Source organism: Aphanomyces invadans (assembly GCF_000520115.1).
Source record: "Aphanomyces invadans strain NJM9701 unplaced genomic scaffold supercont1.30, whole genome shotgun sequence".
In the NCBI taxonomy this organism is placed as follows: domain Eukaryota; phylum Oomycota; class Saprolegniomycetes; order Saprolegniales; family Verrucalvaceae; genus Aphanomyces; species Aphanomyces invadans.
The window spans coordinates 112,225-134,162 of NW_008580175.1; the positions used below are offsets into that span (position 1 = coordinate 112,225).

General features: G+C 54.6%; 9 protein-coding genes across 10 annotated transcripts; 4 read left to right on the top strand and 5 right to left on the bottom strand.

Annotated features, from left to right (window-relative positions):
* The first annotated feature begins 213 nt into the window (after nucleotides 1-213).
* On the top strand, nucleotides 214-2,544 carry H310_11176 (hypothetical protein). The gene is made up of 6 exons (XM_008877753.1): nucleotides 214-308; nucleotides 367-905; nucleotides 955-1,037; nucleotides 1,087-1,210; nucleotides 1,328-1,390; nucleotides 1,446-2,544. Exons 2-6 carry the CDS (start codon nucleotides 387-389, stop codon nucleotides 2,151-2,153), a joined length of 1,497 nt encoding a protein of 498 aa, XP_008875975.1. The 5' UTR covers nucleotides 214-308; nucleotides 367-386; the 3' UTR covers nucleotides 2,154-2,544.
* Nucleotides 2,046-3,618, bottom strand: H310_11177. Of its 2 annotated transcripts, XM_008877755.1 has the most exons (8): nucleotides 3,539-3,618; nucleotides 3,276-3,481; nucleotides 3,184-3,227; nucleotides 3,044-3,135; nucleotides 2,779-2,993; nucleotides 2,633-2,729; nucleotides 2,496-2,584; nucleotides 2,046-2,439 (listed from the first exon to the last, which is right to left on the bottom strand). In XM_008877755.1, exons 1-8 carry the CDS (start codon nucleotides 3,583-3,585, stop codon nucleotides 2,282-2,284), a joined length of 948 nt encoding a protein of 315 aa, XP_008875977.1. In that variant the 5' UTR covers nucleotides 3,586-3,618; the 3' UTR covers nucleotides 2,046-2,281. The 2 variants fall into 2 exon arrangements, with proteins under 2 accessions (XP_008875977.1, XP_008875976.1); XM_008877754.1 differs by having other exon boundaries at nucleotides 2,496-2,729.
* An 88-nt stretch (nucleotides 3,619-3,706) lies between these two features.
* Nucleotides 3,707-4,531, top strand: H310_11178 (hypothetical protein). The gene is made up of 4 exons (XM_008877756.1): nucleotides 3,707-3,731; nucleotides 3,785-3,924; nucleotides 3,971-4,226; nucleotides 4,283-4,531. The coding sequence occupies exons 1-4, from the start codon at nucleotides 3,729-3,731 to the stop codon at nucleotides 4,448-4,450; spliced, it is 567 nt and encodes a 188-aa protein (XP_008875978.1). The 5' UTR covers nucleotides 3,707-3,728; the 3' UTR covers nucleotides 4,451-4,531.
* On the bottom strand, nucleotides 4,440-5,683 carry H310_11179 (3-hydroxyisobutyrate dehydrogenase). Its single transcript, XM_008877757.1, has 3 exons — nucleotides 5,047-5,683; nucleotides 4,870-4,987; nucleotides 4,440-4,807 (listed from the first exon to the last, which is right to left on the bottom strand). Exons 1-3 carry the CDS (start codon nucleotides 5,612-5,614, stop codon nucleotides 4,525-4,527), a joined length of 969 nt encoding a protein of 322 aa, XP_008875979.1. The 5' UTR covers nucleotides 5,615-5,683; the 3' UTR covers nucleotides 4,440-4,524.
* Nucleotides 5,684-5,823: 140 nt separating this feature from the next.
* H310_11180 (hypothetical protein) lies at nucleotides 5,824-8,061 on the bottom strand. The gene is made up of 10 exons (XM_008877758.1): nucleotides 7,939-8,061; nucleotides 7,724-7,869; nucleotides 7,394-7,667; nucleotides 7,296-7,351; nucleotides 7,070-7,243; nucleotides 6,947-7,013; nucleotides 6,469-6,839; nucleotides 6,221-6,408; nucleotides 6,075-6,165; nucleotides 5,824-6,013 (listed from the first exon to the last, which is right to left on the bottom strand). Exons 1-10 carry the CDS (start codon nucleotides 7,994-7,996, stop codon nucleotides 5,885-5,887), a joined length of 1,554 nt encoding a protein of 517 aa, XP_008875980.1. The 5' UTR covers nucleotides 7,997-8,061; the 3' UTR covers nucleotides 5,824-5,884.
* Nucleotides 8,062-8,671: 610 nt separating this feature from the next.
* H310_11181 (hypothetical protein) lies at nucleotides 8,672-9,665 on the top strand. The gene is made up of 4 exons (XM_008877759.1): nucleotides 8,672-8,849; nucleotides 8,894-9,015; nucleotides 9,080-9,144; nucleotides 9,193-9,665. Exons 1-4 carry the CDS (start codon nucleotides 8,785-8,787, stop codon nucleotides 9,505-9,507), a joined length of 567 nt encoding a protein of 188 aa, XP_008875981.1. The 5' UTR covers nucleotides 8,672-8,784; the 3' UTR covers nucleotides 9,508-9,665.
* Nucleotides 9,666-11,530: 1,865 nt separating this feature from the next.
* Nucleotides 11,531-18,765, top strand: H310_11182 (hypothetical protein). The gene is made up of 3 exons (XM_008877760.1): nucleotides 11,531-13,388; nucleotides 13,664-15,832; nucleotides 15,882-18,765. The coding sequence occupies exons 1-3, from the start codon at nucleotides 11,586-11,588 to the stop codon at nucleotides 18,675-18,677; spliced, it is 6,768 nt and encodes a 2,255-aa protein (XP_008875982.1). The 5' UTR covers nucleotides 11,531-11,585; the 3' UTR covers nucleotides 18,678-18,765.
* Nucleotides 18,766-19,051: 286 nt separating this feature from the next.
* H310_11183 (hypothetical protein) lies at nucleotides 19,052-20,735 on the bottom strand. The gene is made up of 2 exons (XM_008877761.1): nucleotides 19,866-20,735; nucleotides 19,052-19,809 (listed from the first exon to the last, which is right to left on the bottom strand). The coding sequence occupies exons 1-2, from the start codon at nucleotides 20,721-20,723 to the stop codon at nucleotides 19,198-19,200; spliced, it is 1,470 nt and encodes a 489-aa protein (XP_008875983.1). The 5' UTR covers nucleotides 20,724-20,735; the 3' UTR covers nucleotides 19,052-19,197.
* Nucleotides 20,736-21,143: 408 nt separating this feature from the next.
* H310_11184 (hypothetical protein) lies at nucleotides 21,144-21,781 on the bottom strand. Its single transcript, XM_008877762.1, has one exon. The coding sequence runs from the start codon at nucleotides 21,617-21,619 to the stop codon at nucleotides 21,185-21,187; it is 435 nt and encodes a 144-aa protein (XP_008875984.1). The 5' UTR covers nucleotides 21,620-21,781; the 3' UTR covers nucleotides 21,144-21,184.
* Nucleotides 21,782-21,938: the final 157 nt, after the last annotated feature.

Sequence of the window (21,938 nt, forward strand, 5' to 3'; positions counted from 1 at the left end):
ATAATTTGTCGGGACGCTCGTCCAAACCATCAAGCTTATGGCCATGCTCCTCGATCACCCATGTGTACATGGTGTACCCAGTCGAACTCGATAGAAATCGGTTTGTGCATCGTGGGAGATAATACCGGTTTTCCGGCATAAAACCGGTATTTGACCGGCGCGTTTTAGTTCATTTTTTGAATTTTTGAACACGGTTTTCGACATAGATCATTGGCCAAATATACGTCGTGCCCTGCCCACGTCACGTCGTCCGGAGGCTTCTGTCGCATGGAAGAGTGGCGAACGGAACAATATTATCTATAAGCGAGGTACGCGTCGATGTGGACCGCGGTAATGTGATTGACGCACCACCCGACTCGGCTGTAGCACGCCCCTAACATCGGCACATGAGCAACAAGATGAAACCTGCTCTCGAAATCCTTCTCGAATGTGAACGCGAACAAATGGCGCAACGACAGGAAATGGAGGACATGATGCAGCACTCCGATCTCTTGCGAAGCATCAGCAACGTCCATTCGTCAGCACAAGACACTGCCGCGGCACATGCTGACCACGACCATCGCGGCGGCGGTCCAGCCAACCACAAACCACTGTCCAGTGGTACATTACCTCCGCCGGAAAAAAAGCGGCGCCTCGACAATATATATCCCCATCAGTTGCAGCAACATCCTTCTCCTGCGCCAGGTCCATCCACGTCGGGCTCGATCGCGTCAACTCCTGGCCATACCCCCACCAGCCTGACCGACGGCACCTCGTCCGGGCCATCTCCTGTAATGACGCCCGTCATGCCGAAGAAGGCATGCAATTGTAAAAAATCCAACTGCCTCAAACTGTACTGCGAGTGCTTTCAACAAGGGTCGATGTGCGGCAGCGAGTGCAACTGCCAAGGCTGCCACAATAGTGCCGTACGTTTGGCCGAACGCTCCCTCGCGTTTGACGTTGTCATGGCGATAGAACTTTGAAAATCAGCGGCAGCGCGCGATCCGTGTGGTACTCGAGCGCAACCCCGTCGCCTTCCTTCCCAAGGTGTCCACAGGGTGCGAAGACTCGAATCTCCCTTCCTGACTGAAACCACTTTAACTGTAGCACAAACGCAGTCGCGACGACCAAGTACTTTCGCGGGTGTCGATGTCGCCGCAGTGGATGCTTGAAGAAGTATTGCGAATGCTTTCAAGCTGGCGTCAAGTGCGGCACGCTGTGTCGCTGCCAGGTATGTCCGTCCAACTCTCCTCGGCTCGTCGTGTTGTTGCGGTCTAGTGCGTGCGCGCCCATCGTTAATTTGCCCCGAGTTATTGCGCACCATTGCTTCTCACCTATTCTCGTACAGATGTGCAAGAACTGCAGCCCCGATGGAGCCACGGACCCCCATCATCACCAACTTGCCGACCAGGTTGTCGCAATCGGTCCATTCGCATGCCATGTACTAAAAAGGCGAGCACCTCTAGGTTGGCACCCCTCGCGGAGCGGATCACGCTTCGTCATCGGCAGCGTCCGAAGCCTCGCCGTCCCGTCGATCGACTCCAACCATGCCACTGCCCGTCTTGCCGTCGTGCGTGATGAAGACATCGAGACATCATGCCCCCACCTCCAACAAACGGAAAATGCTCTCCTTCGACTCGCATTCAAAGTACTCGTACATGAAAAGCATGCCCGTGCACGGCAAAGGGCAGGACTCGCGGGTCGTCAAGCCTCCTGTATCGTCCGGTTTGTACCCGCTCGCGGGCACTCTCGCCACGGACGCGTCCATCCAGAAGATCTGCCTCGCCCTCGTGAACGCAGCGTGCGTTGACGACCACGACAAATCGAAACTCGCACCTCACAAGGCACCCCACCAATCGACCTCGCTTCGGCAATCGCTCAAGGAAGCCAACTCTGTGGCACGACTGCCTGCGCTGTCCGCCGCGGGTTCGTTCGCGTCCCCCCTCAAGACAACGCCCCCAACGTCGTCGTTCCACTCGCCGTCTGTGGACGCGCTCTTTTGCAGTGAAGACATGGACTGCACGCCGCAAAAAGGAGGTGGGTCCACTGGCGACGACGACCGACGCAGTGAGCTGCAGGAGAAGGCCGTCTTGCAAGAGTTCAGCGTGTGGCTGCGAAATCTTGCGACCGCTAGCGTCAACCACATCGTGGCAGCAGCGGCGCCAAAAACGTAGAAGTGGCGGCAGGGAGAAGTTTATTTAATGCTGGGTTCGACTATCCTACCAAGCGGTCGCAAGGTCCCAAAGTGCTCGATGGCTTGAGGCTTGGCCACACGTTCGCTTGGACGTGGTGGCGCACCGTGTCAGCGCGCCGAGGTCGTCTCGTTGGCCAGGATCCACTGGACGGCGTCGTCCACGGCATCCAGCACGACGTCGGCAGGGTGTTCCGCGTGGTTGGTGTCGGTGAAGATGCCCGTGCGTACGAGAACACTGGTCCAGTGGTCGCCAGCGTTGTTTGCACCTGGAGTCGAGCACACCATCGAGTTATCTGAAACAGGGCACGCCTCCAGGACATACCTTGGATGTCGCTGTATGGATTGTCTCCAATGCCGTAGTACCGCTCGACTGGACCCGCGGCTTGTGCTTGCATGACGTCTTCTGCAAACCTGTTGGAACCTGCGTGAACGCCCGACCTGTTGGACAAGAGCACGGACCGGTACGTAACAGCATGCGGCTTGCCGAAGCGTTGGACCTCAAGCGGCTTGCCAGTGTGCTGCTCATACAAGAGTTGCAAGCATCTCGTGAAAGCGCCTGTGTCCAACGTGAAAATGGCATTCAAAAACGCATGGAACGATTGTACCTTGGGCGAATCGTGGAACAGGGTACGCGCCACTGAACGTAAAGTCGTCGTTGCTGACAAAGAGCGGCGTCTGCTTGCCGCCGTCGGGACGTCCGGATCCGAGGGGATCGCCGCCGACGAGTACATCCACAGCAATCTGGAGATCTTGTGCCCAATGGATTGGGTCATGCAATACGACAATCGCTTCGATCGGGTCGTCTGGGAACGGACTCGGGCTGTACACATATCATTCATGGGATTGCTGCCGTCACACAAACGTCCTTACGTTGGGTCCCACTTGAGAAACGGATACTGCGCTGGCGAGTGTCGAGCAAGGTCTTGCACGGATACGACCTTCTTGAACCCGTAATGCTGGGCCTATACATGCGCGCATAACGTCATGATGGACAGAAGTATATGTCGTACCACATCCATCACTTCGTATGCTCCGAGCACAAGCACCTTGGAGTCTGAAGACAAGGCAAAGATTCAAATGGAAGGGTCATCCGTACGAATACCTCCGAACTTCTTGGCAAGATCTCGCATCGGAGTATGGGACAAGATCATTTGCTCGTGACGCAGCGGAACGCCAAGGATTTGGCTCAACGTGTTGGTCTTTTTTTCTTCACGGCACCCGCCGCCGTTCGTTAAGAAGATGTGAGGAACTTGGCGTTGCTGGAGTTCGCGAATGATTTTGGCCGCTTGAGGCAGCGCCTTCCCACCTCTGAACCACGCATCATCGTCATACCTGCATATTCTCACGGCATGTACCTCGCCTTACCGGATCAATACACCGTCAATGTCGAAAGCGATGCCAAATCGATGCATCCTCCCGTGTCGCTGGCAAGTGACAAATGTCGCGCCGCCTTGAGTGGGAAGAAGATCCGGATAACTCGTCTGGATTATCCGTATGTGGCCCTCCGCGACCTTTCAAAATCAAAGAAGAAAACGCGCACGGTCTGGAGCGCGAGATGGTACGTGGACGCGACAGACGACGCAATAGAATGTGAACGCTTGACGAGGGTAGACTACATGCAGTCAAGCTATCAAGGCATGGGAAGCCAAGGAGAATGCGTCGTCTGAAGAAGCCGCCGTGATCAAACTGTACTGCCAAATTCCTCCGATCGCCAAGCTGGACAACTCATTGAATACGCTGAAAAATTGCGAGTGAGTGATCGGTGCGCTTTGTAGATGATGCTGATGAAACACGTAGACATTTGTCGTTGTCGACAAACTGCATTGACAGGCTGATCCCGCTGTCCGGGATGAAGAAACTGCGCATCTTGTCGTTGGGCCGCAATCAAATCAAAAAGATTGAAAAGCTCGACGACGTGTCCGACTCGTTGGAGGAGCTTTGGCTCTCGTACAACGCCATCACATCTCTTGACGGGCTGTCTGGCCTTGCCAACCTCACAACGCTCTACCTGTCGAACAATCAGATCAAAAACTGGGACGAGCTCGACAAGCTGGTACGACATCGTGCCCTCGAGACCCCTCCTATCTCACATTCCATACCACGCCGTAGTCGAATCTACCCAAGCTGCGCGACGTTCTGTTCACAGGAAACCCTATTTACGAAGGTCTTTCCAAGGAAGATGCTCGACTGAACGTCCTCAAGCGCATTCGCAATGTCATGAAGATTGACGGCGACATGGTCAAGCAGACCGAGCGCGATGCAGTGACAGGGCAATAGTGACCTCAGGTCAACCATACGAATTGCAAGTGTCGCCGAGTCACTGAAAACTGCTTGGAAATACGAGCATCTCTCTATTCCTTTTTGCCTTCCAAGAACTTCAAAATGTAGCTGAAGTCCTTCTGGCCATCGCCTTGGTTCACGATCATGTTGTACAGCTGGTGGACCGCCGATGTCAGGGGAACCGACGCTTCCGCCGACTTGGCGGCGTCTAGCGCCAAACCCAAGTCCTTACGCATCAACACGGACGCAAACCCTCCCTTGTACCCGTTGCTGGCCGGCACGTTCTCTAAGATGCCTGGGTACGGGTTGTACAACGTCGACGACCAGCACTGAGCGCTCGATGTGTTCAGGATCCTGCCCGCATCGTTGGTTCCAGTAGGTTTTGACAGAGTCAACGATATATGCGAGCTCCTTACCCGGCCAAGACCTTGGGGTTGATGCCGAGCTTGTCACCCAACGTCATGGCTTCCGCAACACCAACCATTTCGATGGCAAGCGCCAAGTTGTTGCAGATCTTAGCAGCTTGGCCGGTGGCTGCAACAGCATATATTCAGATGGAGAACGAACGAGGACGTCGAACGAAGGATACGTACACACATCACCGCAGTGCACGATGTTCTTGCCCATTTGCTTCAACACCGGGTTGGCCTTGGCGAAAGCGTCATCCGATCCACCGACCATGAAGGTCAAGGTGGCGTTCTTGGCACCGTTCACCCCCCCAGACACTGGAGCGTCTACGAAGGTGGCGCCCTTTTCTTCCGCCAAACGTCCAGCAAGGGACTTGGTGAAACCAGGGTCGATCGTGCTCGAGTCGATCAAGAAGTGCGACTTGGTCAGCGCATGGACGAGCCCATCCTTGCCGAGGTACACTTGTTCCACATGCGGTGTCGATGGCAACATGGTCACGACTGTCGTGGCATTGGCGGCAACATCGCGCGGGGAAGACATGACTTCCACTTTGCCGTGGGGCTTCACAGCATCGATGTTAGCTTGCACGACATCGAACACGACCACGTGGTTGCCAGCCTTGGCGAGGTTGATGGCCATGTTGCCACCCATTTGGCCAAGACCGATGAAACCAATCTTCTGTCCCGCGGTACTCATCGAGCGGGTCAAGGCCGCTGTGGAAGTTGCATGGAGCTTCAAGGCTGAGCGAAACATCGCGGGGGAATGGCAATCCAAAATGCAATGTGCGGGGCAAAGATATCAGCCTCAAACGAAAGCGACACCAGAAATAATTATGCAGTTAAACTTGAAGTTTGTACGAGGTCCCTTGTTAAATAATAAAACCACATTTTTTCTGAGACGTTAGTTGAAGGCGACGTTGAAGGCCGCATGAGCACGAGGACGCGCTATAGCATGGATCGATGCACGGGGACAAGGAATGATCTCGATATAAACTCTAATCCTGCTTAATGTGAAGGCTGCTAGCTATACCCGAAAGTGGATGACGACCACCTCTCCTGTTGAGTAGCACGCCGAGATCAACGTGCCGTCGTGGTTCCAGCTCACTTCAAAGATGTCGCCTGTGCCTTGGAACGTCTTGACCACCGTGGCCGTCTACAAATGTAGTATGCCACATGATCAATCTATCGCGAATCGAAAGAGGAACGGGTGCCACCTGCATCGACCACACTTGGACGGCGCCGCTGATCGACCCACTTGCGACGTACTCTCCATTAGGGCTGAATGCAATCGCGTACACGGGGTTGCTACATCGCCATCATCACCTTCGATAGCCGCCCCAACAATGCATTTCAGACGTACTCGTGCTGCAACGTCGACGTGCACTTGCCAGTCTCGACGTTCCATAACCTGACGGTCGTGTCGAACGAAGCGCTGGCCAACACGGCCGTTCGATTGGGGAAGGCTGTCCCTGGACCGGTGGGGCTCCACCGCACAGTGTACACTTCCTTGGTGTGATCCCTGAAGTCGAACACACATGCGGCGTCCGTCTACAAGATGTGCATGAGCACCTCGTTGACAGGATGGCGTCCAACGATTTGCATTCTCACCACTTTCCACAGCTTGACCGACGCATCGTCCGAGCAACTCGCGAGCACTGTGCTTGAGGGGCTCCATTGAATCGCATTGATCTCGTCGGTATGCCCCCTCCACGTCACAAATGGCGACGTGTCCCCGACTTTGGCGAGACGGATCGTTGTGTCCGCTGAACACGTGGCGAACGTCGACTCGTCCTTCCACGCGGCATCCAAGATGGACGCGCCGTCGTGCAGCGTCATTTGCGCCAACTTGGATGATGATGCCACGTCCCACAGCGACACCGTGCTGTCCAGGCTCGCGCTCAACACAATTCGGCTGGACGGATTCCACCGGACAGCAAACACGGGACCAGTGTGATGGTGCATGTCTTGAAGCAGCGCACCTATGGTCAGCGTTCATCAGGAACAAGAGAGCGTGCAGTGAAAAAGAAAAACAATTGCAGCGACGTTCAAAGCGTTCAAGAAATGGAAGGGTGACTGGCCGACGCACCTGACGTTCCCGACCATAAACGCATGTGGCCGTCATAACATCCCGTGGCCAGCACCGATCCATCTGCCTACGGAACGATTTTTCCATGTAGTGACGTCCAGAAACGTGGAGAATCGGGCATACATTCCACTCCAACGTTGTCACATCCTTTGACTGCGCTCCATCCTTCCCGTGGACGAGTGCGAGACCGGTCGCAGGAGTGGAAAAGTCAGCAGGAACGTCCCATATCCGCGCTGTGGCATCACTTGAGCCGGACACTAGGGTATTTTGCCGTGGTTTCCACGAACAGCTATACGCCTGAACCGAGGAGTTGAGGAGGTGACAGCAAGACAAGGAGTTCACAACGTACGTCTTTCTCGTGGCCGCGTAGCACGATCATAGTCGTCGTTGTGTCTGGTGCTTCAGCTGGAAAAGTCTTAGCGCTCACATGATGATTGGGGCAAGTACCAGAATCTGTTGTGGGGTTAGTTGTTTGAAACGAAGGGGAGGCTTGGTTGGCCGTGGCAGAGGCCATAGCGTTCGATGTCGTCGTCAACGAAGGATCGTGGACTGAGTCGGGGGAATTCGACGTCAGTCCAAGACTGCCACCTTCTTCAGATTTCCTCTTTCGTTTCCCAGGCTTTCCCCCAGAGGATGTACCCCGTGATACGGATTGTGCAACACGGCAGATGTGTGGATTCAGTAGCGTGATATCAGCCTCGCATTCTCGCTCGGTCCCGTCCTACATGTTCACAATGGGCACCTGAGAACATGTTGACGAGCACATGGACCACGTACTTCGTTCACGTGTGCTTCGATGCCCACGTACAACAATCCTTTCTGAATGAACGATATCAACGCGCCAGGGGGTACTTCCGTCGAGATCACACTGCTCTTCGCGAGTTGACTCTCGTAAGCGAACGTGAACGCGGCATGCGAGAACCCTACGTTGCGATCATCGATCGTCAGAGACAACTCCACAAACGACGGAGCTGTTGCACACATGCACTCACCCGACTCCTGCAGGTACCGATACACAAGGAAGTTGACTTCATCGGATGTGATCGCCATGGGGTCTCTCGCGGATCGATCGCCCTCGCACCTCGGCCGCCAATATTATTCGTTTTTGGCGTCTGGTGTGGGCGGGTGGAATACTTGCGAGCAAACTAAACAAGAATACTATAGTAGGCTTAACTTCGTATTATTTGAAATTCTAAACACAATACCACTTCCTTGTCATATGGATGAAACTTTATAAAATTGTAATGCGGTTTCAGCTAGTACTCTTACTCTGGATGAAAACGTATCGATTGGAGGTACAATACTCTGATACTCGATATACATCTTGTCGATAGTGACTTATTAATTCTGAAAGCGTATGCGCTATCCAAGGTTCGGCCATCCAAGCAAGATTACACACCAACACGAATGCGGTCATCCGAGTGCCTGGGGTATGGAACTCTATGCATGAGCAAGTGGCTGAGATCAAAGCTTGATGCGCAAGGTACGGGTGTACGGAATACACGTCTGCATTACACGAGCGTGAAAGCTCTTGACCAGATTTCGCCGATTCATGTATACAAAAAAATAATGCTGTCGACTGAGTTTCACTGACCGACGACGACCCAGGTTCGTCGTGTGGCATGCCGCCAGTATACAAACCACAGGTTTACGGTATACTCAGATTTAGATCATATGATGCGTATGCTGGTCGTCGTCGTGGTCGCGTGGTTTACTTTCCAACATCGTCGGTGCAATCACCATCCCAACTGCACCTACTCGACGCGCAGTCTCGATCGCACTTTCTTGCTGCAGCTCAACCACAGGCCTCGAAGACCCACGCACAGCTTGCCATCGTCATGCCAGTTGTCAAGTCCAAGTCGTACTGCTACTACGATGTCTTGCGTGTCCCTCGGTCGGCCTCGTAAGTGCCGACCACGTTGCACATTCATGACATGAATCATTCAGGCAAGCCGAAATTGTCAAGGCATATCGCATGCTCGCGCTCAAGTATCATCCTGACAAGCTGCAGAATCAGCCGAACGTCGACATCCAAGCAGCCACAGAGTACTTTCAACTTATCGTCAAAGGTAAAACTTTTCGTGCGCGTGTTGGTGAGAGCTCAACGGGCACATCGTCGAACCATTCTGGTAGCATACAATGTCCTTTCCGACTGCGATAAGCGGTCTGGCTACGACGTCAACGGTCCCAAACTCAAGGTCCTTGCCGCTCTTGTTGTCGCTCCTCATCGTCCTGATGCGTCATAGCCGAGCTACGACTTGGAAATCAAGGCAAGCTTGGGAAAATTGACACCGCTTTTGTCGTCAGCGTTTGTGGGTCTCGTTGGCGGCATCGCCATCACCCAAACCAGCGACTTGAGTCTTGTGTTTGCGTTCGAGCTGTTTTTCACGGCCTTGTGCGGAGCAGCAACCTGTTTACCCACCAAGGATGCCCCAACGCCCACCATGTCCACGTCTGACTTTGTTGTCGTGGGAGGATTGGGCTTAGGTTTGGGCAACGTCATTGGGTTCGTCGCCCTCCACTCGACTGTGTATCTCGCAAAGCTGCTTGGCGTGTTGTAACTCCAACGATTATTCGTCCCTACAACCAGTGACTTCATCGTGATGGCCACTTCTCACGCTGCTGTTTCTCTGCTCGATTTCGCCTGGCTAAAACTGCGACGCGGTCTGCGAATGGGGTATACTATTTGTGACTGTCCCTCGACTGCTCCGCCCCTGAGATCGATTTCACGACATCGTGGCTGTTGGTGCAACAACTTAAGGCTGGGGCTCTTGCTGGAACCGGCGATGCACTCGTGCTGGTTGCCTTGGAACTGAGAGATGCTCGTGTCCTGTTGAAGCAATTCCCCGAATTCGCCGAGAGATTTGCGTTGCAATTTTGTTGCCATTGGAGCAATTCCACGAATTTCAGTTTGAAAAATAGTGACCTGTATACTGTACTGCTGGATTGTACTGCAGTCGGGGTATTGAAAAAAGCACAAAAAAAAGAGTTCATTGTGCTCACCCGTCTCTGTAGATGTTTGTATTCTGCGCCTGCGAATGGTGTGCAGGATGTGCTTGCGATACTTCGAACTAGAGACGGGTATTTGATGTTTGTAGTTGTTCGTGAGGGCAAAACTACAAATGTGGTGATCGAATCTGGGCATTTGTGACATGAATCGTCTGATTGGCCCACAGACTTTCGATTCATGCAGTTTACAGACTTGACCTGGTTGGGGATGGAACTTTTTTAAATCCAAATGTCCAGTACCCGTTTACAGAAAGCGCTCAGTCCGAGTCATAGTGATCTGGTAAGCCGTCGAAGGGTTGACTCCTGTAGCGAAGTCTAGTAGTGTGAGGAGTGAAGGATGTCCATAGCGTTCCCATCGGGAGAGTGTGACGACACCATGCTAATATAATGAACTGAGTGATGTCCATACATTCATACAATTCTCATATTTTTAATACAAAAGGATACCAGTTCTTCACAGTGGTAATTTCAAACGATTGCCTTGCCGAATGACTCCGTCACTGTAACCATACTGATGGATCCTCGAGCTTTGATGGTTCGTTCGACGTTTTCGGTCAAAAACACAACAGATTCTCCAAGATCACAACGTAAGGAAGTGCACCCTAGCATAAACTGTGTAACACCATGGACGGCGCTGAGCAGTTGGACACGTTCCGGGTACATTTCAACATTACACAGCAATGCGACAGTTTCACAAATCGACCCAACAGGGAACTGCAATAAACTGAGTTTTTATAGCCAATCGTGGAGTGAAACTGTGCCTGATCGAATAAGAGGCCATGAAATACTGGCATATTTGGCCAATCAAGGCACTCGTTTGCTTGAAATTTTGTGTGACAGAATAATCCTTCGCATACTAGTACTAGTACTATGTAGTACTTACTAGTAGTTGATGGTAAAAGTGCCTGGTAAAACTGACCTATCTAAACAAACTCCAATAGGCGCAATACAAAAGAAGCGCATTGGAATCGCTACGCCTCCTTTGACACATCTGGGGCAGTTGGCAATCTTCGATGCTTGTGATGTTGATACTGCGTAGGCGGCTGTTGTTCGACCAAGTCCAGTTCTCGTCTTCAGTCGCTGCCCTTGACGTCCAGATTCCACAGGGAAGTGGAGGGCGAAGAAACTCCGCGGAAGCGTAGCATCCAAACCACAACCAAACCACGACTTTTGGGTCCATTAACCGATGCTCTACCAACTAGCTGCTCGAAAATCCCACTTCAAACCTAACGACGCTTGCTTGTTCGATGTTGTGAACCACTTACCGCCCAAACGAATACACGATGCTGGAATAATGCGTACAAATCAACAGCGTCTACGTGGCATCCCGCTTGGGGTCTCGCCGACGAGCATTGTTGCCAATCCTCTTTCATCCACACCCACTCGAGTGAATCGTGCAAGTGTCCAACAGTCGTTCGATCTACATTGACGCGAGCCAAAAAATCCAATCTTTTTGTCGTCCAATGGATTGTGTTTTGTCCAATCCGGATATCCTACTGAAACTTGACCAATGTATACATTAATGCAGAGAATTAATGAAAAGGTTGCAATTTGAAATATCTGGAAAACAAATCTCGTGAGCGACTGAAACTTCCATTAGGAAATTCGAATTGCATCAGTGGTGGCGACGATGGCGCTCAAACGCGCCGGAAGCAACTACTTCCTGCTCGAAAGCGATTACAAGCGGTCCAATGGAGCCCTCAAGCACTCGACTAGTTCGTTCCGGGATCGCCTCAACCAGATGGACATCCTTGGGGAAAGTGCGTACTATGTCATGGGCGACAACCCGAACGATCCAGATGTGTACAACTCCCTCGAATGCGACCAGAGCGGCGGCGCCGAGGTTATCATTGGGGACTTTCCTGACGAAGCATCGATCGATTACTGCTGCGACGTCTTGTATCGCAAATTCGGCTTTCAGCTCGGGTCAGTCGACAACCAACGTGAGCACGCATTGCTTTTGTTAGCGAATGCCAAGTCCCGCGAGCGCATGAATGGAGGAATGGACCATGTTTCGCTTCTTCACCGTAAACTGGTGGGGAATTATGCAGAGTGGTGCAAGTTCATCAAGGCTGAGCCCGTGTGGTACGCTGGCGAGTTGAACAAGCGCCTGACGAACCGGTTGCACATGGAGCTCATGCTATACTTGTGCATTTGGGGCGAAGCCGCCAACGTTCGACACATGCCCGAGTGCATTTGCTTTTTGTACCATCAAATGATGCAGCTGTTGAACGCCGACCTCCAGGTCATGCAGCCATATCCCGAGCGATGGTACTTGGACTCGGTGATTCGCCCAATCTGGACAGAGTGCTCTGGAATGACGAAGAAAGACGCGTTGGGCAAGCATCTCGAACACACCAAGGTTCGTAACTACGACGACTTCAACGAGTTTTTTTGGCGAGAGGAGTGCTTGGCGGTGCCGGTGGACCAGGCTGGCTCCAAGTTGAAAACTCATGAAAAAACGTACTACGAGCATCGGAGCATCATGACCCTTGTGCTCAACTACTACCGGATCTTCCATTTCAACTTTATGTTCATCTTCATTTTGGCCGTGCTCCAGTACTGCGTCACAATCTCCCCCCGCGGCGGCGAAAGCGGTTTCATGCAATTTGCCGCGCTCGGTCAGGTCGTCGAGCCGTACTCAAAGACCGATCTCAAGCTCGCGCTTGTGTTCCTCGTGCTCGCGCATGCGGTGCTGAGCCTGTTGAAAGGCGTATTGGAACTGGCCCAGTCGTGGCATCACTTCTTCACGCCCAATGACACACCAGTCGACTCCACCGCCCGATCTTCGTCGCGGCTCTCGTACGGATCGGCCCTCGCTCTGCGACTCGTGTGGAACGGAACGTTTGCCGTCTTGTTCTACGTCATGATGGCGGAAGGATCAGGCGTGAATGCGGCGCACCCGTGGCTGAATCGTTTTGTGTTGTTGGGACCGTTGTTCCTCGGCCCGGGATTGATCGCGCTGGCCGTGACGGCAGTCTCCCCCGCCATCGTTCGTACGTCGTTTTGGAGCAAATTTGTCCGAGAAGGCGACACGTGCTACGTCGGCCGCAACATGACGCCGCCGTGGTCGTACCGAGTCGTGTACATTTCGTTCTGGCTCATTCTGTGGCTGTGCAAGGCGTGTGTGTCGTACTGGGTACTCATATCGCCGCTCATGCTGCCATCCCTCGCCATCTACGACATGCAGCTCGACTACAAGACGCACGTTGTGTCCGTGCGCAACATTGGCATCATCGCCGCGCTATGGGCGCCCGTCTTTTTCGTCTTTTGCTACGACACGCAAATTTACTTTACGATTTTCCAAGCCATCTATGGTGCAGTCAAAGGCATGCGCATGCACACGGGCGAGTACCATGGCTTTGCCGATATCAGCCGCGCGTTCCGGTTGATTCCCCAGCACTTCGACAGCAAAGTCGTCACAGCCTGTGCGGTACGTTAGGTTGGTGTCTCATGGCTCCTTTGTGTTTGCTGGCCTATTGTTGCATGGGGTGTTTGAGCACTGAGAACTTTGAATGGGAGACCAGCAGCCGTACAGACCACGCGTCGAGAGGAGGGACCGGCTTTGAAGGCGGCAATGCATGCCGTTGGATAGGTGACCGACAGCGTTGTGGCCGTGCAGTGTTATTTTGACATTTCGTGTTGAAGTGGCGACTGGGTGCACGTGGTTGATGTGGTGAGATGATGCGGACTCGGTTGTCGCTGTAGGTGGCCCAAGATCACGTCCCGTCCGAGGACGGCCACCGCCGGTCCATGCTCATGGCTCGTTTTGTGGTGGTGTGGAACGAAGTGATCAACTTTTTCCGGGAAGGCGACTTGCTCGACGACAAGGAAGCTGCGATTCTCCAATACGACGTGTCGGAGCAAACGGGCGAAATCTATGAGCCTGTGTTCTTGTCTGCAGGGAAAGTCCAGGAAGCGATAGCAAGTGTCCTCAAGATTGACCGGAAGAAGAATCCCGGCCGTGATGCCGAATTGAGCGTCGAACTGCTCCTGCATGACTGCAATTCGGCGCTCAAGTCGTGCTTTAACGCGGTGTTGGTCGTGCTCGAACAGATGCTCGATCCGCGCGACGTGAGTGTGCTGGAAGCATTCGACCTCATGGAACAGCTCGCCGCCCAGAACAAATTCATGGCGTCGTTCCAGACCCAGCACATTCCTCTCGTCCGCGACACACTCATCGAGTTCCTGGAAGCCGTGCTCGACCTCCCGGCGCCGACTACGCCCCATCCCCTCGCGCAGTCCACGAAAGCCCACCCGATGCCGATCGTCCAAGAATTCGTCAAGCGGTTTAGTGCGTTCCTCCATGCAACGACGTTGTTATGCGCCGGCCAGCAAGTCATTATTGAGAAACTCAGCTCGAGCCACTTTTGCTCGCCCACGAACGGGTACATGGCGGCGGCCGAAGGCCTCGTCAACTTGTGCTCGAATGAATCGACGATGGCGAATGCGACGCGCGCGCTGCTACTCTTGACGCTAGACACATCCGAGGCGATGCCGCGGTGCTCGGAAGCAAAGCGCCGCCTCGGCTTTTTCATGAAATCGCTCATGATGGACATTCCCCAGTTGTCAGCGGTGAAAGAGATGCGGTCGTTCTCGGTCATGACGCCGTTTTATGCCGAGGGCGTGTTGTATTCGCTGGAGGAACTGAACGCGCCGCTGGAGAACCACCCGATTTTCGGCGCAGTCGAAGAAACCGGAAAGAACCTCACGATTCTGAAGTACCTTATCACAATCCACACGGCCGAGTGGGAGAACTTTCTCGAGCGCATCAATGTCCAAACGGAAGCCGATGCGCTTCGCGACCACCCCCTTGAACTCCGGCTGTGGGCGTCTTACCGCGGCCAGACGCTCGCTCGCACCGTCCAGGGCATGATGCTGTACGAAGATGCGATCAAGATGCTATATTGGCTCGAAATTGGATCCGCCAACGACAAATCACAGGAGACCAAGCGCCAGCTCCTCGAAGATATGGTGTGCCTCAAGTTTTCGTACATTTGCGCGTGCCAAGTGTACGGCAAACACAAGGCGGAAGGCAAGGCGCAGGCGACCGACATTGACTACCTTCTCCGAACATATCCGAACCTCCGCGTCGCATTTGTCGATTCGGCCAAAGTCGGCAGCCAAACAACGTTCTCGTCCGTCTTGATCAAGAGCGAAGGCGACGAAATCGTTGAAGTCTACCGCTACGACCTTCCTGGCGACCCCATTCTCGGGGAAGGCAAGCCTGAGAACCAGAACAACGCGCTTCCATTCACGCGCGGCGAGTTCCTCCAAACGATCGACATGAACCAGCAACACTACTACGAGGAGTGCCTCAAAATGCCCAATCTGCTCGTCACGGCCGACCAGCACCCGTCCGGCAAACCCGTGAGTATCATCGGCATGCGCGAGCATATCTTTACCGGGAACGCGTCGTCGTTGTCCAAGTTCAAGTCGTGGCAGGAGCTTGTGTTTGTCACGTTGAGCCAGCGCGTGCTCGCCGACCCGCTCTACTGCCGCATGCACTACGGCCACCCCGACGTGTTTGATAAAGTGATGTGTCTGACGCGTGGCGGCGTGTCCAAGGCGTCCAAGGGGATCAACTTGAGCGAAGACGTGTTTGCAGGGTTCAACACGACCCTGCGCGGCGGCGTCGTCACCCACGTCGAGTTTATGCAGTGCGGCAAGGGCCGCGACGTTGCGCTGTCCCAGATATCCATGTTTGAAGGCAAGTTGGCCAACGGCGCCGGGGAGACGTGTCTCGCCCGCGAAGCGCATCGCATGGGCGCGTTCCTCGATTTCTTTCGGCTCAACTCCATGTATTACTCGCACACGGGGTTTTACTTTGCCACGTGGCTCACGATCGTGACAGCGTTTGTCTTTATGTACACCAAGGTACTCGAGACCTTTCATGTGGACAACCTCGTCACGGGCACATGTGTAGCTTTACATTGCGTTGACGGGCGTCCAAGAACAGATTGTGTTTTCCATGAACTCGACGACCCTGATCTCCAAGAATTCGGACAAAGGCTTTGATGCGCGCGCGTTTCGCAACCTGGACAACATTGTCAACACGCAGTACTACATCCAAGCCGGTCTCTTCCTCACGCTGCCGCTGATCGCAGTCTACTTTACAGAGGCCGGGATCCGCCGTGGGTTCCTCCGCTTCTTCAACATGATCCTGACGGGCGGGTGGGCGTTCTTTACGTTCCAAGTCGGCACAACGACGCACTACTTTGACCTGAACATCGTGCACGGGTTTGCCAAGTACCAAGCGACCGGGCGCGGGTTCAAGATCACGCGGGAGACGTTTGTGCTTTTGTACAAGGCGTACTCGGGGTCGCACTACCGCAAAGCGATGGAGCTGATCGGTCTGTGTGTCATCTACGGCACGTACGGGATGTTTTCGATCTGCCAAAAGACGGGTGTGAGCGACTCGAATACGTTTGGCCAACAGTTTTGCATCACAGCTCAAGGATTCGGCACGCAAACGTTTGCAATCTGGTTCATCTCGGCGTTGTGGCTCCTCGCGCCGTTCCTGTTCAACTCGGACGGGTTCGACTATGTAAAGACGAAAGTCGACATCCAGAGCTGGGCCAAGTGGATGTACACAGCCAAGGACGACAAGACGGACCCGGACAAGGTCAACCAAGGTGGGTGGATCGGGTGGTGGCAAGGCGAGGTCGACCAGTACGTCGGCGCCAAGGGCATCTCCCGGGTCACTGTCATGGTGCGCGAGTGCCGCCACTTGATCGTGGCATGGTATGTCATCACGCTGCGGTACGACCCGATCGTGGTCCTCTACACGAGCCTCGGCGTCCTGGCCACTCTAGGTCTCTTCCACGCGTTCTCGTGCTTCAACGGCCTCGGCGCTTCTCCATCGATCCGCGCCACAACCTACTTTTTGCTCGTCGCGCTCTTCCTGTCCGTGTACTTCATCCTGACGATGATCGCGTTGTCCAAGTCGACCGGCGACGCGTTTGCCATCCTGTACGGGTACTTTGCCATCTTGTACGCGATCAACGAAATGGCGCGTGTGTGGGTGTACCCGACGTGGAGCATCTCAAACATTGGACTGTTCCAGCAGCTTGCGTTCTTCTTTGACTTTGTCTTTGGGGTTGCCATGCTCATCCCGCTCATGCTTCTCTCCGTCATTCCGTTCATGAACATCATCCAGACCCGCATGATGTACAACGAAGGGTTTTCCCAAGTCATGTCCGACTCGTCCCAGTACGCATTCTCGATCGCTGGCATGGTTGGCCTCGTCGGCGCCGGCGCGTGCGGCTGGCTCCACTACGTCCTCACGACCCTTGACTTGTCCGCGTCGTTCCTCGCGTACACGACGTTTTATAACATCACGATCAACCCCGTTGGGTACACGGCGTACTATGCAACGTACGGCACAATCGGCGGGTCGCTCGTGTCGGCCGCGTGTGGGTATTACTTTGGCCGCCGCGCGACCATCTTGTGCGGAGGATTGGTTTCGTTTGTGTCGATGACCCTCCTGTCCGGGACGCCGACGTTTGGCGGAAACGTGTTCATTCCGGCGCTGGTGCTGTTCAGCGCCGCGATCGGGATCCTCCTTCCGGCGTTTTGCATCTACTGCTACGAGATCTCGACAAAGGATATGCGGCCCAAGATCATGCTCGTCCTCGCGCTCGGGTACATCCTCGGGTCGATGGCCGCCAGCTACTACACCCATAGCAACTCGCTCGTGTGGATGTGGCAATGTTTTTGGTGTTTCATGGTGCTCGCGTTCCTGACCCCCGTCATCATGCTCCTGCCCGAGAGTCCGTACTGGGTCCTCGCCCGCCAGGGATCTGACGAAGCCGATGCATGCTTGAGCTTGCTCCGCCGTCGCACGGACGTCACGGACGAACTGAACGCAATGAAAAAGCACCAAGAGTACAACGTCCCAACCGGCAACTCAGTCTACAAAGCCATGGTGGGGTTTGGATTGACCGTCGTGCTGTCGCTGTCGCTCCTACCGCTCAACGTGTACGTGGCACGCGTGAGTCTAGGGTACGGTCGGTCGCTCATGCTGACCAACTGCCTCGCGGTCGAATTTGTATTTGCGCTCTTTTCGTTTGTGTACATTGACAAGTTTGCGCACAAGTTTATCTTGATGGTGACGCTCGTGCTGAGTGCCGTCGCGGTCGCGTTTGTCGCGGGCCAAGACCGGTTCCAGCTCTTTGGGCAGCCCGATCAAACCCCGCTCGTGATTCTGTTCGTTGTGCTGTACGCTGTCAAGGGCATGGGCCTTCCAGCGACGCTCTGGGTGGGTTTTATCGGGCTTTTCCGCACGCGCGGCCGGTTCGTATCGATGCCAATCTACTTTACAACGTTCTTTGGCACCCACCTCGCGACGACGTACATCCGGCTCGAGTCGCCTACGACTCGCAACCCAACGTCCACCGAGTACATTTGGCTCTTTGGCCTCATGGGTGCCAGCGTTGCTCTCGTATTTGCCATGTTTGGCCTGGCCAAGCGGTCGAACGGCATGCTGTGTACCGTCATGGAAATGACGCACGAACGCGAAATGGACGAGGCCCGCCAACGCGCCGCGAGCCACCCGGCCGGCCGGCGCCGCGCTTATGCAAGCAAGCACGGCTCTCGCCGGTTTACCAACGTCACGTTGTCCCCACGCAACAACCCGGTCACCCCCAGCCGAGGCGCGCAATCTCGCAAAGGCAGCGACATCGAAGCGCCGTACCAGCGCATCACCGAAGCCGCCGTCTAGTGTCGCTCGTACCCACGCACCACGACAGCGCTAGATATAAAATGCACCACGTACTTGTCTACTTGCTGTCGAGCGAGCGCGGCGGCTGCCATGTGCATTCTGTTGCCGTGGCGATCTCTCGAGATGCGTCGAGGAAAACGAGGCGGGGATGGCGTCCCGACGCAGGCCGGGGCTGTAATGGCCGACTCACCCACGGGACATGTCATGTGGTGCGATCACATGGAGAGTGTCTCCGCGGCGAGTTGGGTGACGTGGGTGCGCAGTCCTCCTGGCAGCAGTCCGACGATTCTTACGTGATCGAGATACGGCCGGAAGGTTCAACGTTCACCGACGCGTCTTTGAGATCTTGCCATGGCGAGCTCGTCTCACGCATAGAGCCGCCGCGCCGACTTGATCGAGGTTTCTCCACGCCGACAAGGCGGTCTTCATGGCCACCGCTTGCATGGCCATGATAGCAGCAGGACCACGTACTCAACTGTCGGGTATGGTCTATTGTACGGTGCTAAATACTGTCTGCGGACTACGCGGCAAAGTTGCGGCGCAGGGCGTCTTTGAGTGCTTCGTCATGGCAAAACAACTGCAGCGAGTGCATATGGTAGCCCTCGACGTCGAGGAGCATGTGGCCAAAGCCAGAGATTTCCACGTTCTCGCCGTTGCCCCGGCGGCCTTCAAACGACCCGGTGAACGCCCCCCACTGCCTCCACGAAAAATAAAAGCTCGGGCTGGTCGTGTACACATGCAGCACCTCCAACGGACACCCGGCACCAAACACGTCGGCAACCATGTCCAGTGACGTGTTGTGCAAAGGCACTAGGCCAAGCAACGTGTGGCGGAGCGTCGCGAGCGCTTCTGGACCGCACATGGGCGCGTCGTCGTTCGACTGAAACCAGAAGGTAGGCAGGCTAATCGACTGCCACTGATATACGTTGGGCTTGTGGGCAACATCCATGACGAAGATGCGCAGAGCCGTTTCCAGAATCGCTTCGACAGAGGTGGGTTCGTGGAAGCGGGTGCGACCTTTGAGGTAAGCCAGATCCGTCAGAGTGTAATCGGGGCGGCCTTGTAGCCACTCGATTGTGTTTGTGTTCGGTGCCAAGGAGCGAACGCATTCGGCGGGAGAGTTCTGATGTGTCTAAGCAATAGACGGAAAATGTCCATGACAGAAGAAAGCGAAGGAGGGAGGTGTACCTCGACGAGCCCGCGGAAGGGACGGTAGGTACCAGGCTCAGCGAGCAGTTGCTCGAGCTCGTACTTTGCACGCGCGAGCTTGGCTTCGGGGACATGCATTGTGGATCCATTGGCGGAGCTGAGGAGGACGATATTCCGTGGCGGGCCTTGAGACAAAAGTGCGGTCGTTGTAGAATGTCGGTCGGTATTCGACGGTGTTGACAGGTTGCGGCTTCCATGCCGCGACGATCTGGATGTGAGTGGAGATGATGCTGCTGTGGGGGTCGTCGGGGGGTACTGTGAACGGGAGGACATGTCCGCTCCGTTGTGAGGCGGCCGGAAGAGCATGTTTCGACTGCTTCCAGTCGCGTTGTCACTCCAGCTCTTGGAATATGAGGTCGTCTCCCAGAACGAAGTTCGTTGCAACACGTCGTGGAACGCATCCAACCAGTCGGAAAAGTCATCGCAGGATTCGGCAAGCAGAATCATCTTTTCCGTCTTGCTTGTGATCGAGAAGTTCCTTCGAACGGTAAGGATCAGTTTCCATTTCGTTGTTTCGTCTTCGTCGACGGCGACAATGTGATGGGCGCGCAAGGGGGTGACGGCCTTTTTACCCCCGACTAACGACGACGAGTCCCGCGGCTGGCCTTGACTGTTCCACATGTTGAAATCGTTGTAGTCCGCGAAGCAATGCAGTTTGGCGCTGTAAAAGTTGATGCTAAAGTATTGCGCGCGAAACCCGCGGAACAACGTTTTCTTCAGGAGATATCCATGCTGACGGACAAGCTTGGCGCGCTCGGCGACAGACGAGCTTAATCCGACTGGGCTTCTTCCTGGGGTCCTGCACGACCGGGAGAGAGACGTCGGTGTGCGCGACATCTTCGTACCAAGACAAATTTGAAAGTGACACCGCGGCCGAGTGACATCCGTACACGGGAGGAAGGACATCCGTCCTGCCAATCTTCCATATTTACATATAAATGAGCGTACAAATGTACGGTCGTGAATGTTAGTCGCCAGCATTGTCCCCGTATTTGTATTGGATTCAAGTATATCTTGTAGTCTGTCCCTCGCCGGTCGCTGAAAATTCGCGGGAGCAGGTCGCATGTGGAACAAATCGCGCTCCGATCTCGACTGTCGCAGTCTGTGCTGCGTGCGCCATGGAACCGCGGCGTCCTGCCAGTTCCCCGCCGACCTCCTATATCGCTGGATGGTGAGGCTGTCCCCCGCGGCGAACATGCGTGCTCCTACGTGGGTGTACGTACACATCGCTGTCCTATCGCTGATAGGACTGTCCATCTGGTTGCTACCCGATGGGATTGCATTAGGTGCTTGGAACCTCATCGGGTGATCGATCCCTCCAACATGTTGCTGACGAAACCTCCAACAATGTCGCAGTGCTTGTGCCATGGTGACATGCATCTGGATTTCCTGTGCTCCACTCCGACGACCGATTTCACAAGGACCTTTGTGCCGCGACGCCTCGTTTGACGCAATTGGCGCGCTTGACTGTCGCCTCGATTGTCCCAAGGCTGCATACGTTGTGCTTCGGCTGTCTTCGACCACGTCCAGCCCTCATTTTCGTACGCTGTCCGTGATGCATTTGGATGCCGCACGGGCGAGAGAAAATACTTGTCCCCTGGCGAAGGTGGGATCCGTGGTGTACGCAAGCCATCCATCCACGCACGATTAAGCACCAAAACACCACCTCGTTGATGCGACGGAGCTACTGCGAATGACCTTCGCCTGCAGTCGTCACCGAGTAAGCGTTGCATGCGGTTTGTGTGTGGTCGAGTTTTCACAATAGCAATTCCCTCGGGCTTTACCGCGTGTGGCTGGGAGGGTCCGGTTGTAGTGCTTTCCTTCACCTGTCAACGACACACGTAAGCCAGGGTTCCGACGATAATCGCAGCAACCGCGACCCTCTACTTGCACACGTCCAGCCCAACCACAACAACAAATACTGGAGCCGCCGACGCCCTCTATGCCGCCGTTATCCTTCGCCATCCATCCACGATTCATTGCAAATGTTACTGTTGCCAGTCGTACGAAGCATCCAGCGTTTGCGCTCGCGACAATTTGTCCGAACACAGT

Bases quoted from the DNA above. Each gene is read 5' to 3' on its own strand.
- H310_11177 (XM_008877754.1), bottom strand. From the start codon at position 3,585: ATGCATCGATTTGGCATCGCTTTCGACATTGACGGTGTATTGATCCG. The intron at 3,136-3,183 runs GTACGACATATA...GCGCATGTATAG, and splicing joins CATACGAAGTGATGGATGTG to GCCCAGCATTACGGGTTCAA. The intron at 2,994-3,043 runs GTAAGGACGTTT...ATATGTGTACAG, and splicing joins TTTCTCAAGTGGGACCCAAC to CCCGAGTCCGTTCCCAGACG.
- H310_11180 (XM_008877758.1), bottom strand. From the start codon at position 7,996: ATGGCGATCACATCCGATGAAGTCAACTTCCTTGTGTATCGGTACCTG. The intron at 7,870-7,938 runs GTGAGTGCATGT...ATCGCAACGTAG, and splicing joins TCGGTACCTGCAGGAGTCGG to GGTTCTCGCATGCCGCGTTC. The intron at 7,352-7,393 runs GTACTTGCCCCA...AGACTTTTCCAG, and splicing joins TAACCCCACAACAGATTCTG to CTGAAGCACCAGACACAACG.
- H310_11183 (XM_008877761.1), bottom strand. From the start codon at position 20,723: ATGTCGCGCACACCGACGTCTCTCTCCCGGTCGTGCAGGACCCCAGGA. The intron at 19,810-19,865 runs GTACACCTCCCT...TCTATTGCTTAG, and splicing joins CCTTCCGCGGGCTCGTCGAG to ACACATCAGAACTCTCCCGC.
- H310_11184 (XM_008877762.1), bottom strand. From the start codon at position 21,619: ATGCAACGCTTACTCGGTGACGACTGCAGGCGAAGGTCATTCGCAGTA.
- H310_11182 (XM_008877760.1), top strand. From the start codon at position 11,586: ATGGCGCTCAAACGCGCCGGAAGCAACTACTTCCTGCTCGAAAGCGAT. The intron at 13,389-13,663 runs GTACGTTAGGTT...TTGTCGCTGTAG, and splicing joins AAGTCGTCACAGCCTGTGCG to GTGGCCCAAGATCACGTCCC. The intron at 15,833-15,881 runs GTACTCGAGACC...GCACATGTGTAG, and splicing joins TTGTCTTTATGTACACCAAG to CTTTACATTGCGTTGACGGG.
- H310_11179 (XM_008877757.1), bottom strand. From the start codon at position 5,614: ATGTTTCGCTCAGCCTTGAAGCTCCATGCAACTTCCACAGCGGCCTTG. The intron at 4,988-5,046 runs GTACGTATCCTT...ATGCTGTTGCAG, and splicing joins CGTGCACTGCGGTGATGTGT to CCACCGGCCAAGCTGCTAAG. The intron at 4,808-4,869 runs GTAAGGAGCTCG...CGATGCGGGCAG, and splicing joins AACCCCAAGGTCTTGGCCGG to GATCCTGAACACATCGAGCG.
- H310_11178 (XM_008877756.1), top strand. The intron at 3,925-3,970 runs GTGAGTGATCGG...TGAAACACGTAG, and splicing joins AATACGCTGAAAAATTGCGA to ACATTTGTCGTTGTCGACAA. The intron at 4,227-4,282 runs GTACGACATCGT...ACCACGCCGTAG, and splicing joins GGGACGAGCTCGACAAGCTG to TCGAATCTACCCAAGCTGCG.
- H310_11176 (XM_008877753.1), top strand. From the start codon at position 387: ATGAGCAACAAGATGAAACCTGCTCTCGAAATCCTTCTCGAATGTGAA. The intron at 1,038-1,086 runs GTGCGAAGACTC...CTTTAACTGTAG, and splicing joins CTTCCCAAGGTGTCCACAGG to CACAAACGCAGTCGCGACGA. The intron at 1,211-1,327 runs GTATGTCCGTCC...ATTCTCGTACAG, and splicing joins GCACGCTGTGTCGCTGCCAG to ATGTGCAAGAACTGCAGCCC.
- H310_11181 (XM_008877759.1), top strand. From the start codon at position 8,785: ATGCCAGTTGTCAAGTCCAAGTCGTACTGCTACTACGATGTCTTGCGT. The intron at 8,850-8,893 runs GTAAGTGCCGAC...TGAATCATTCAG, and splicing joins CGTGTCCCTCGGTCGGCCTC to GCAAGCCGAAATTGTCAAGG. The intron at 9,145-9,192 runs GTCCTTGCCGCT...GATGCGTCATAG, and splicing joins TCAACGGTCCCAAACTCAAG to CCGAGCTACGACTTGGAAAT.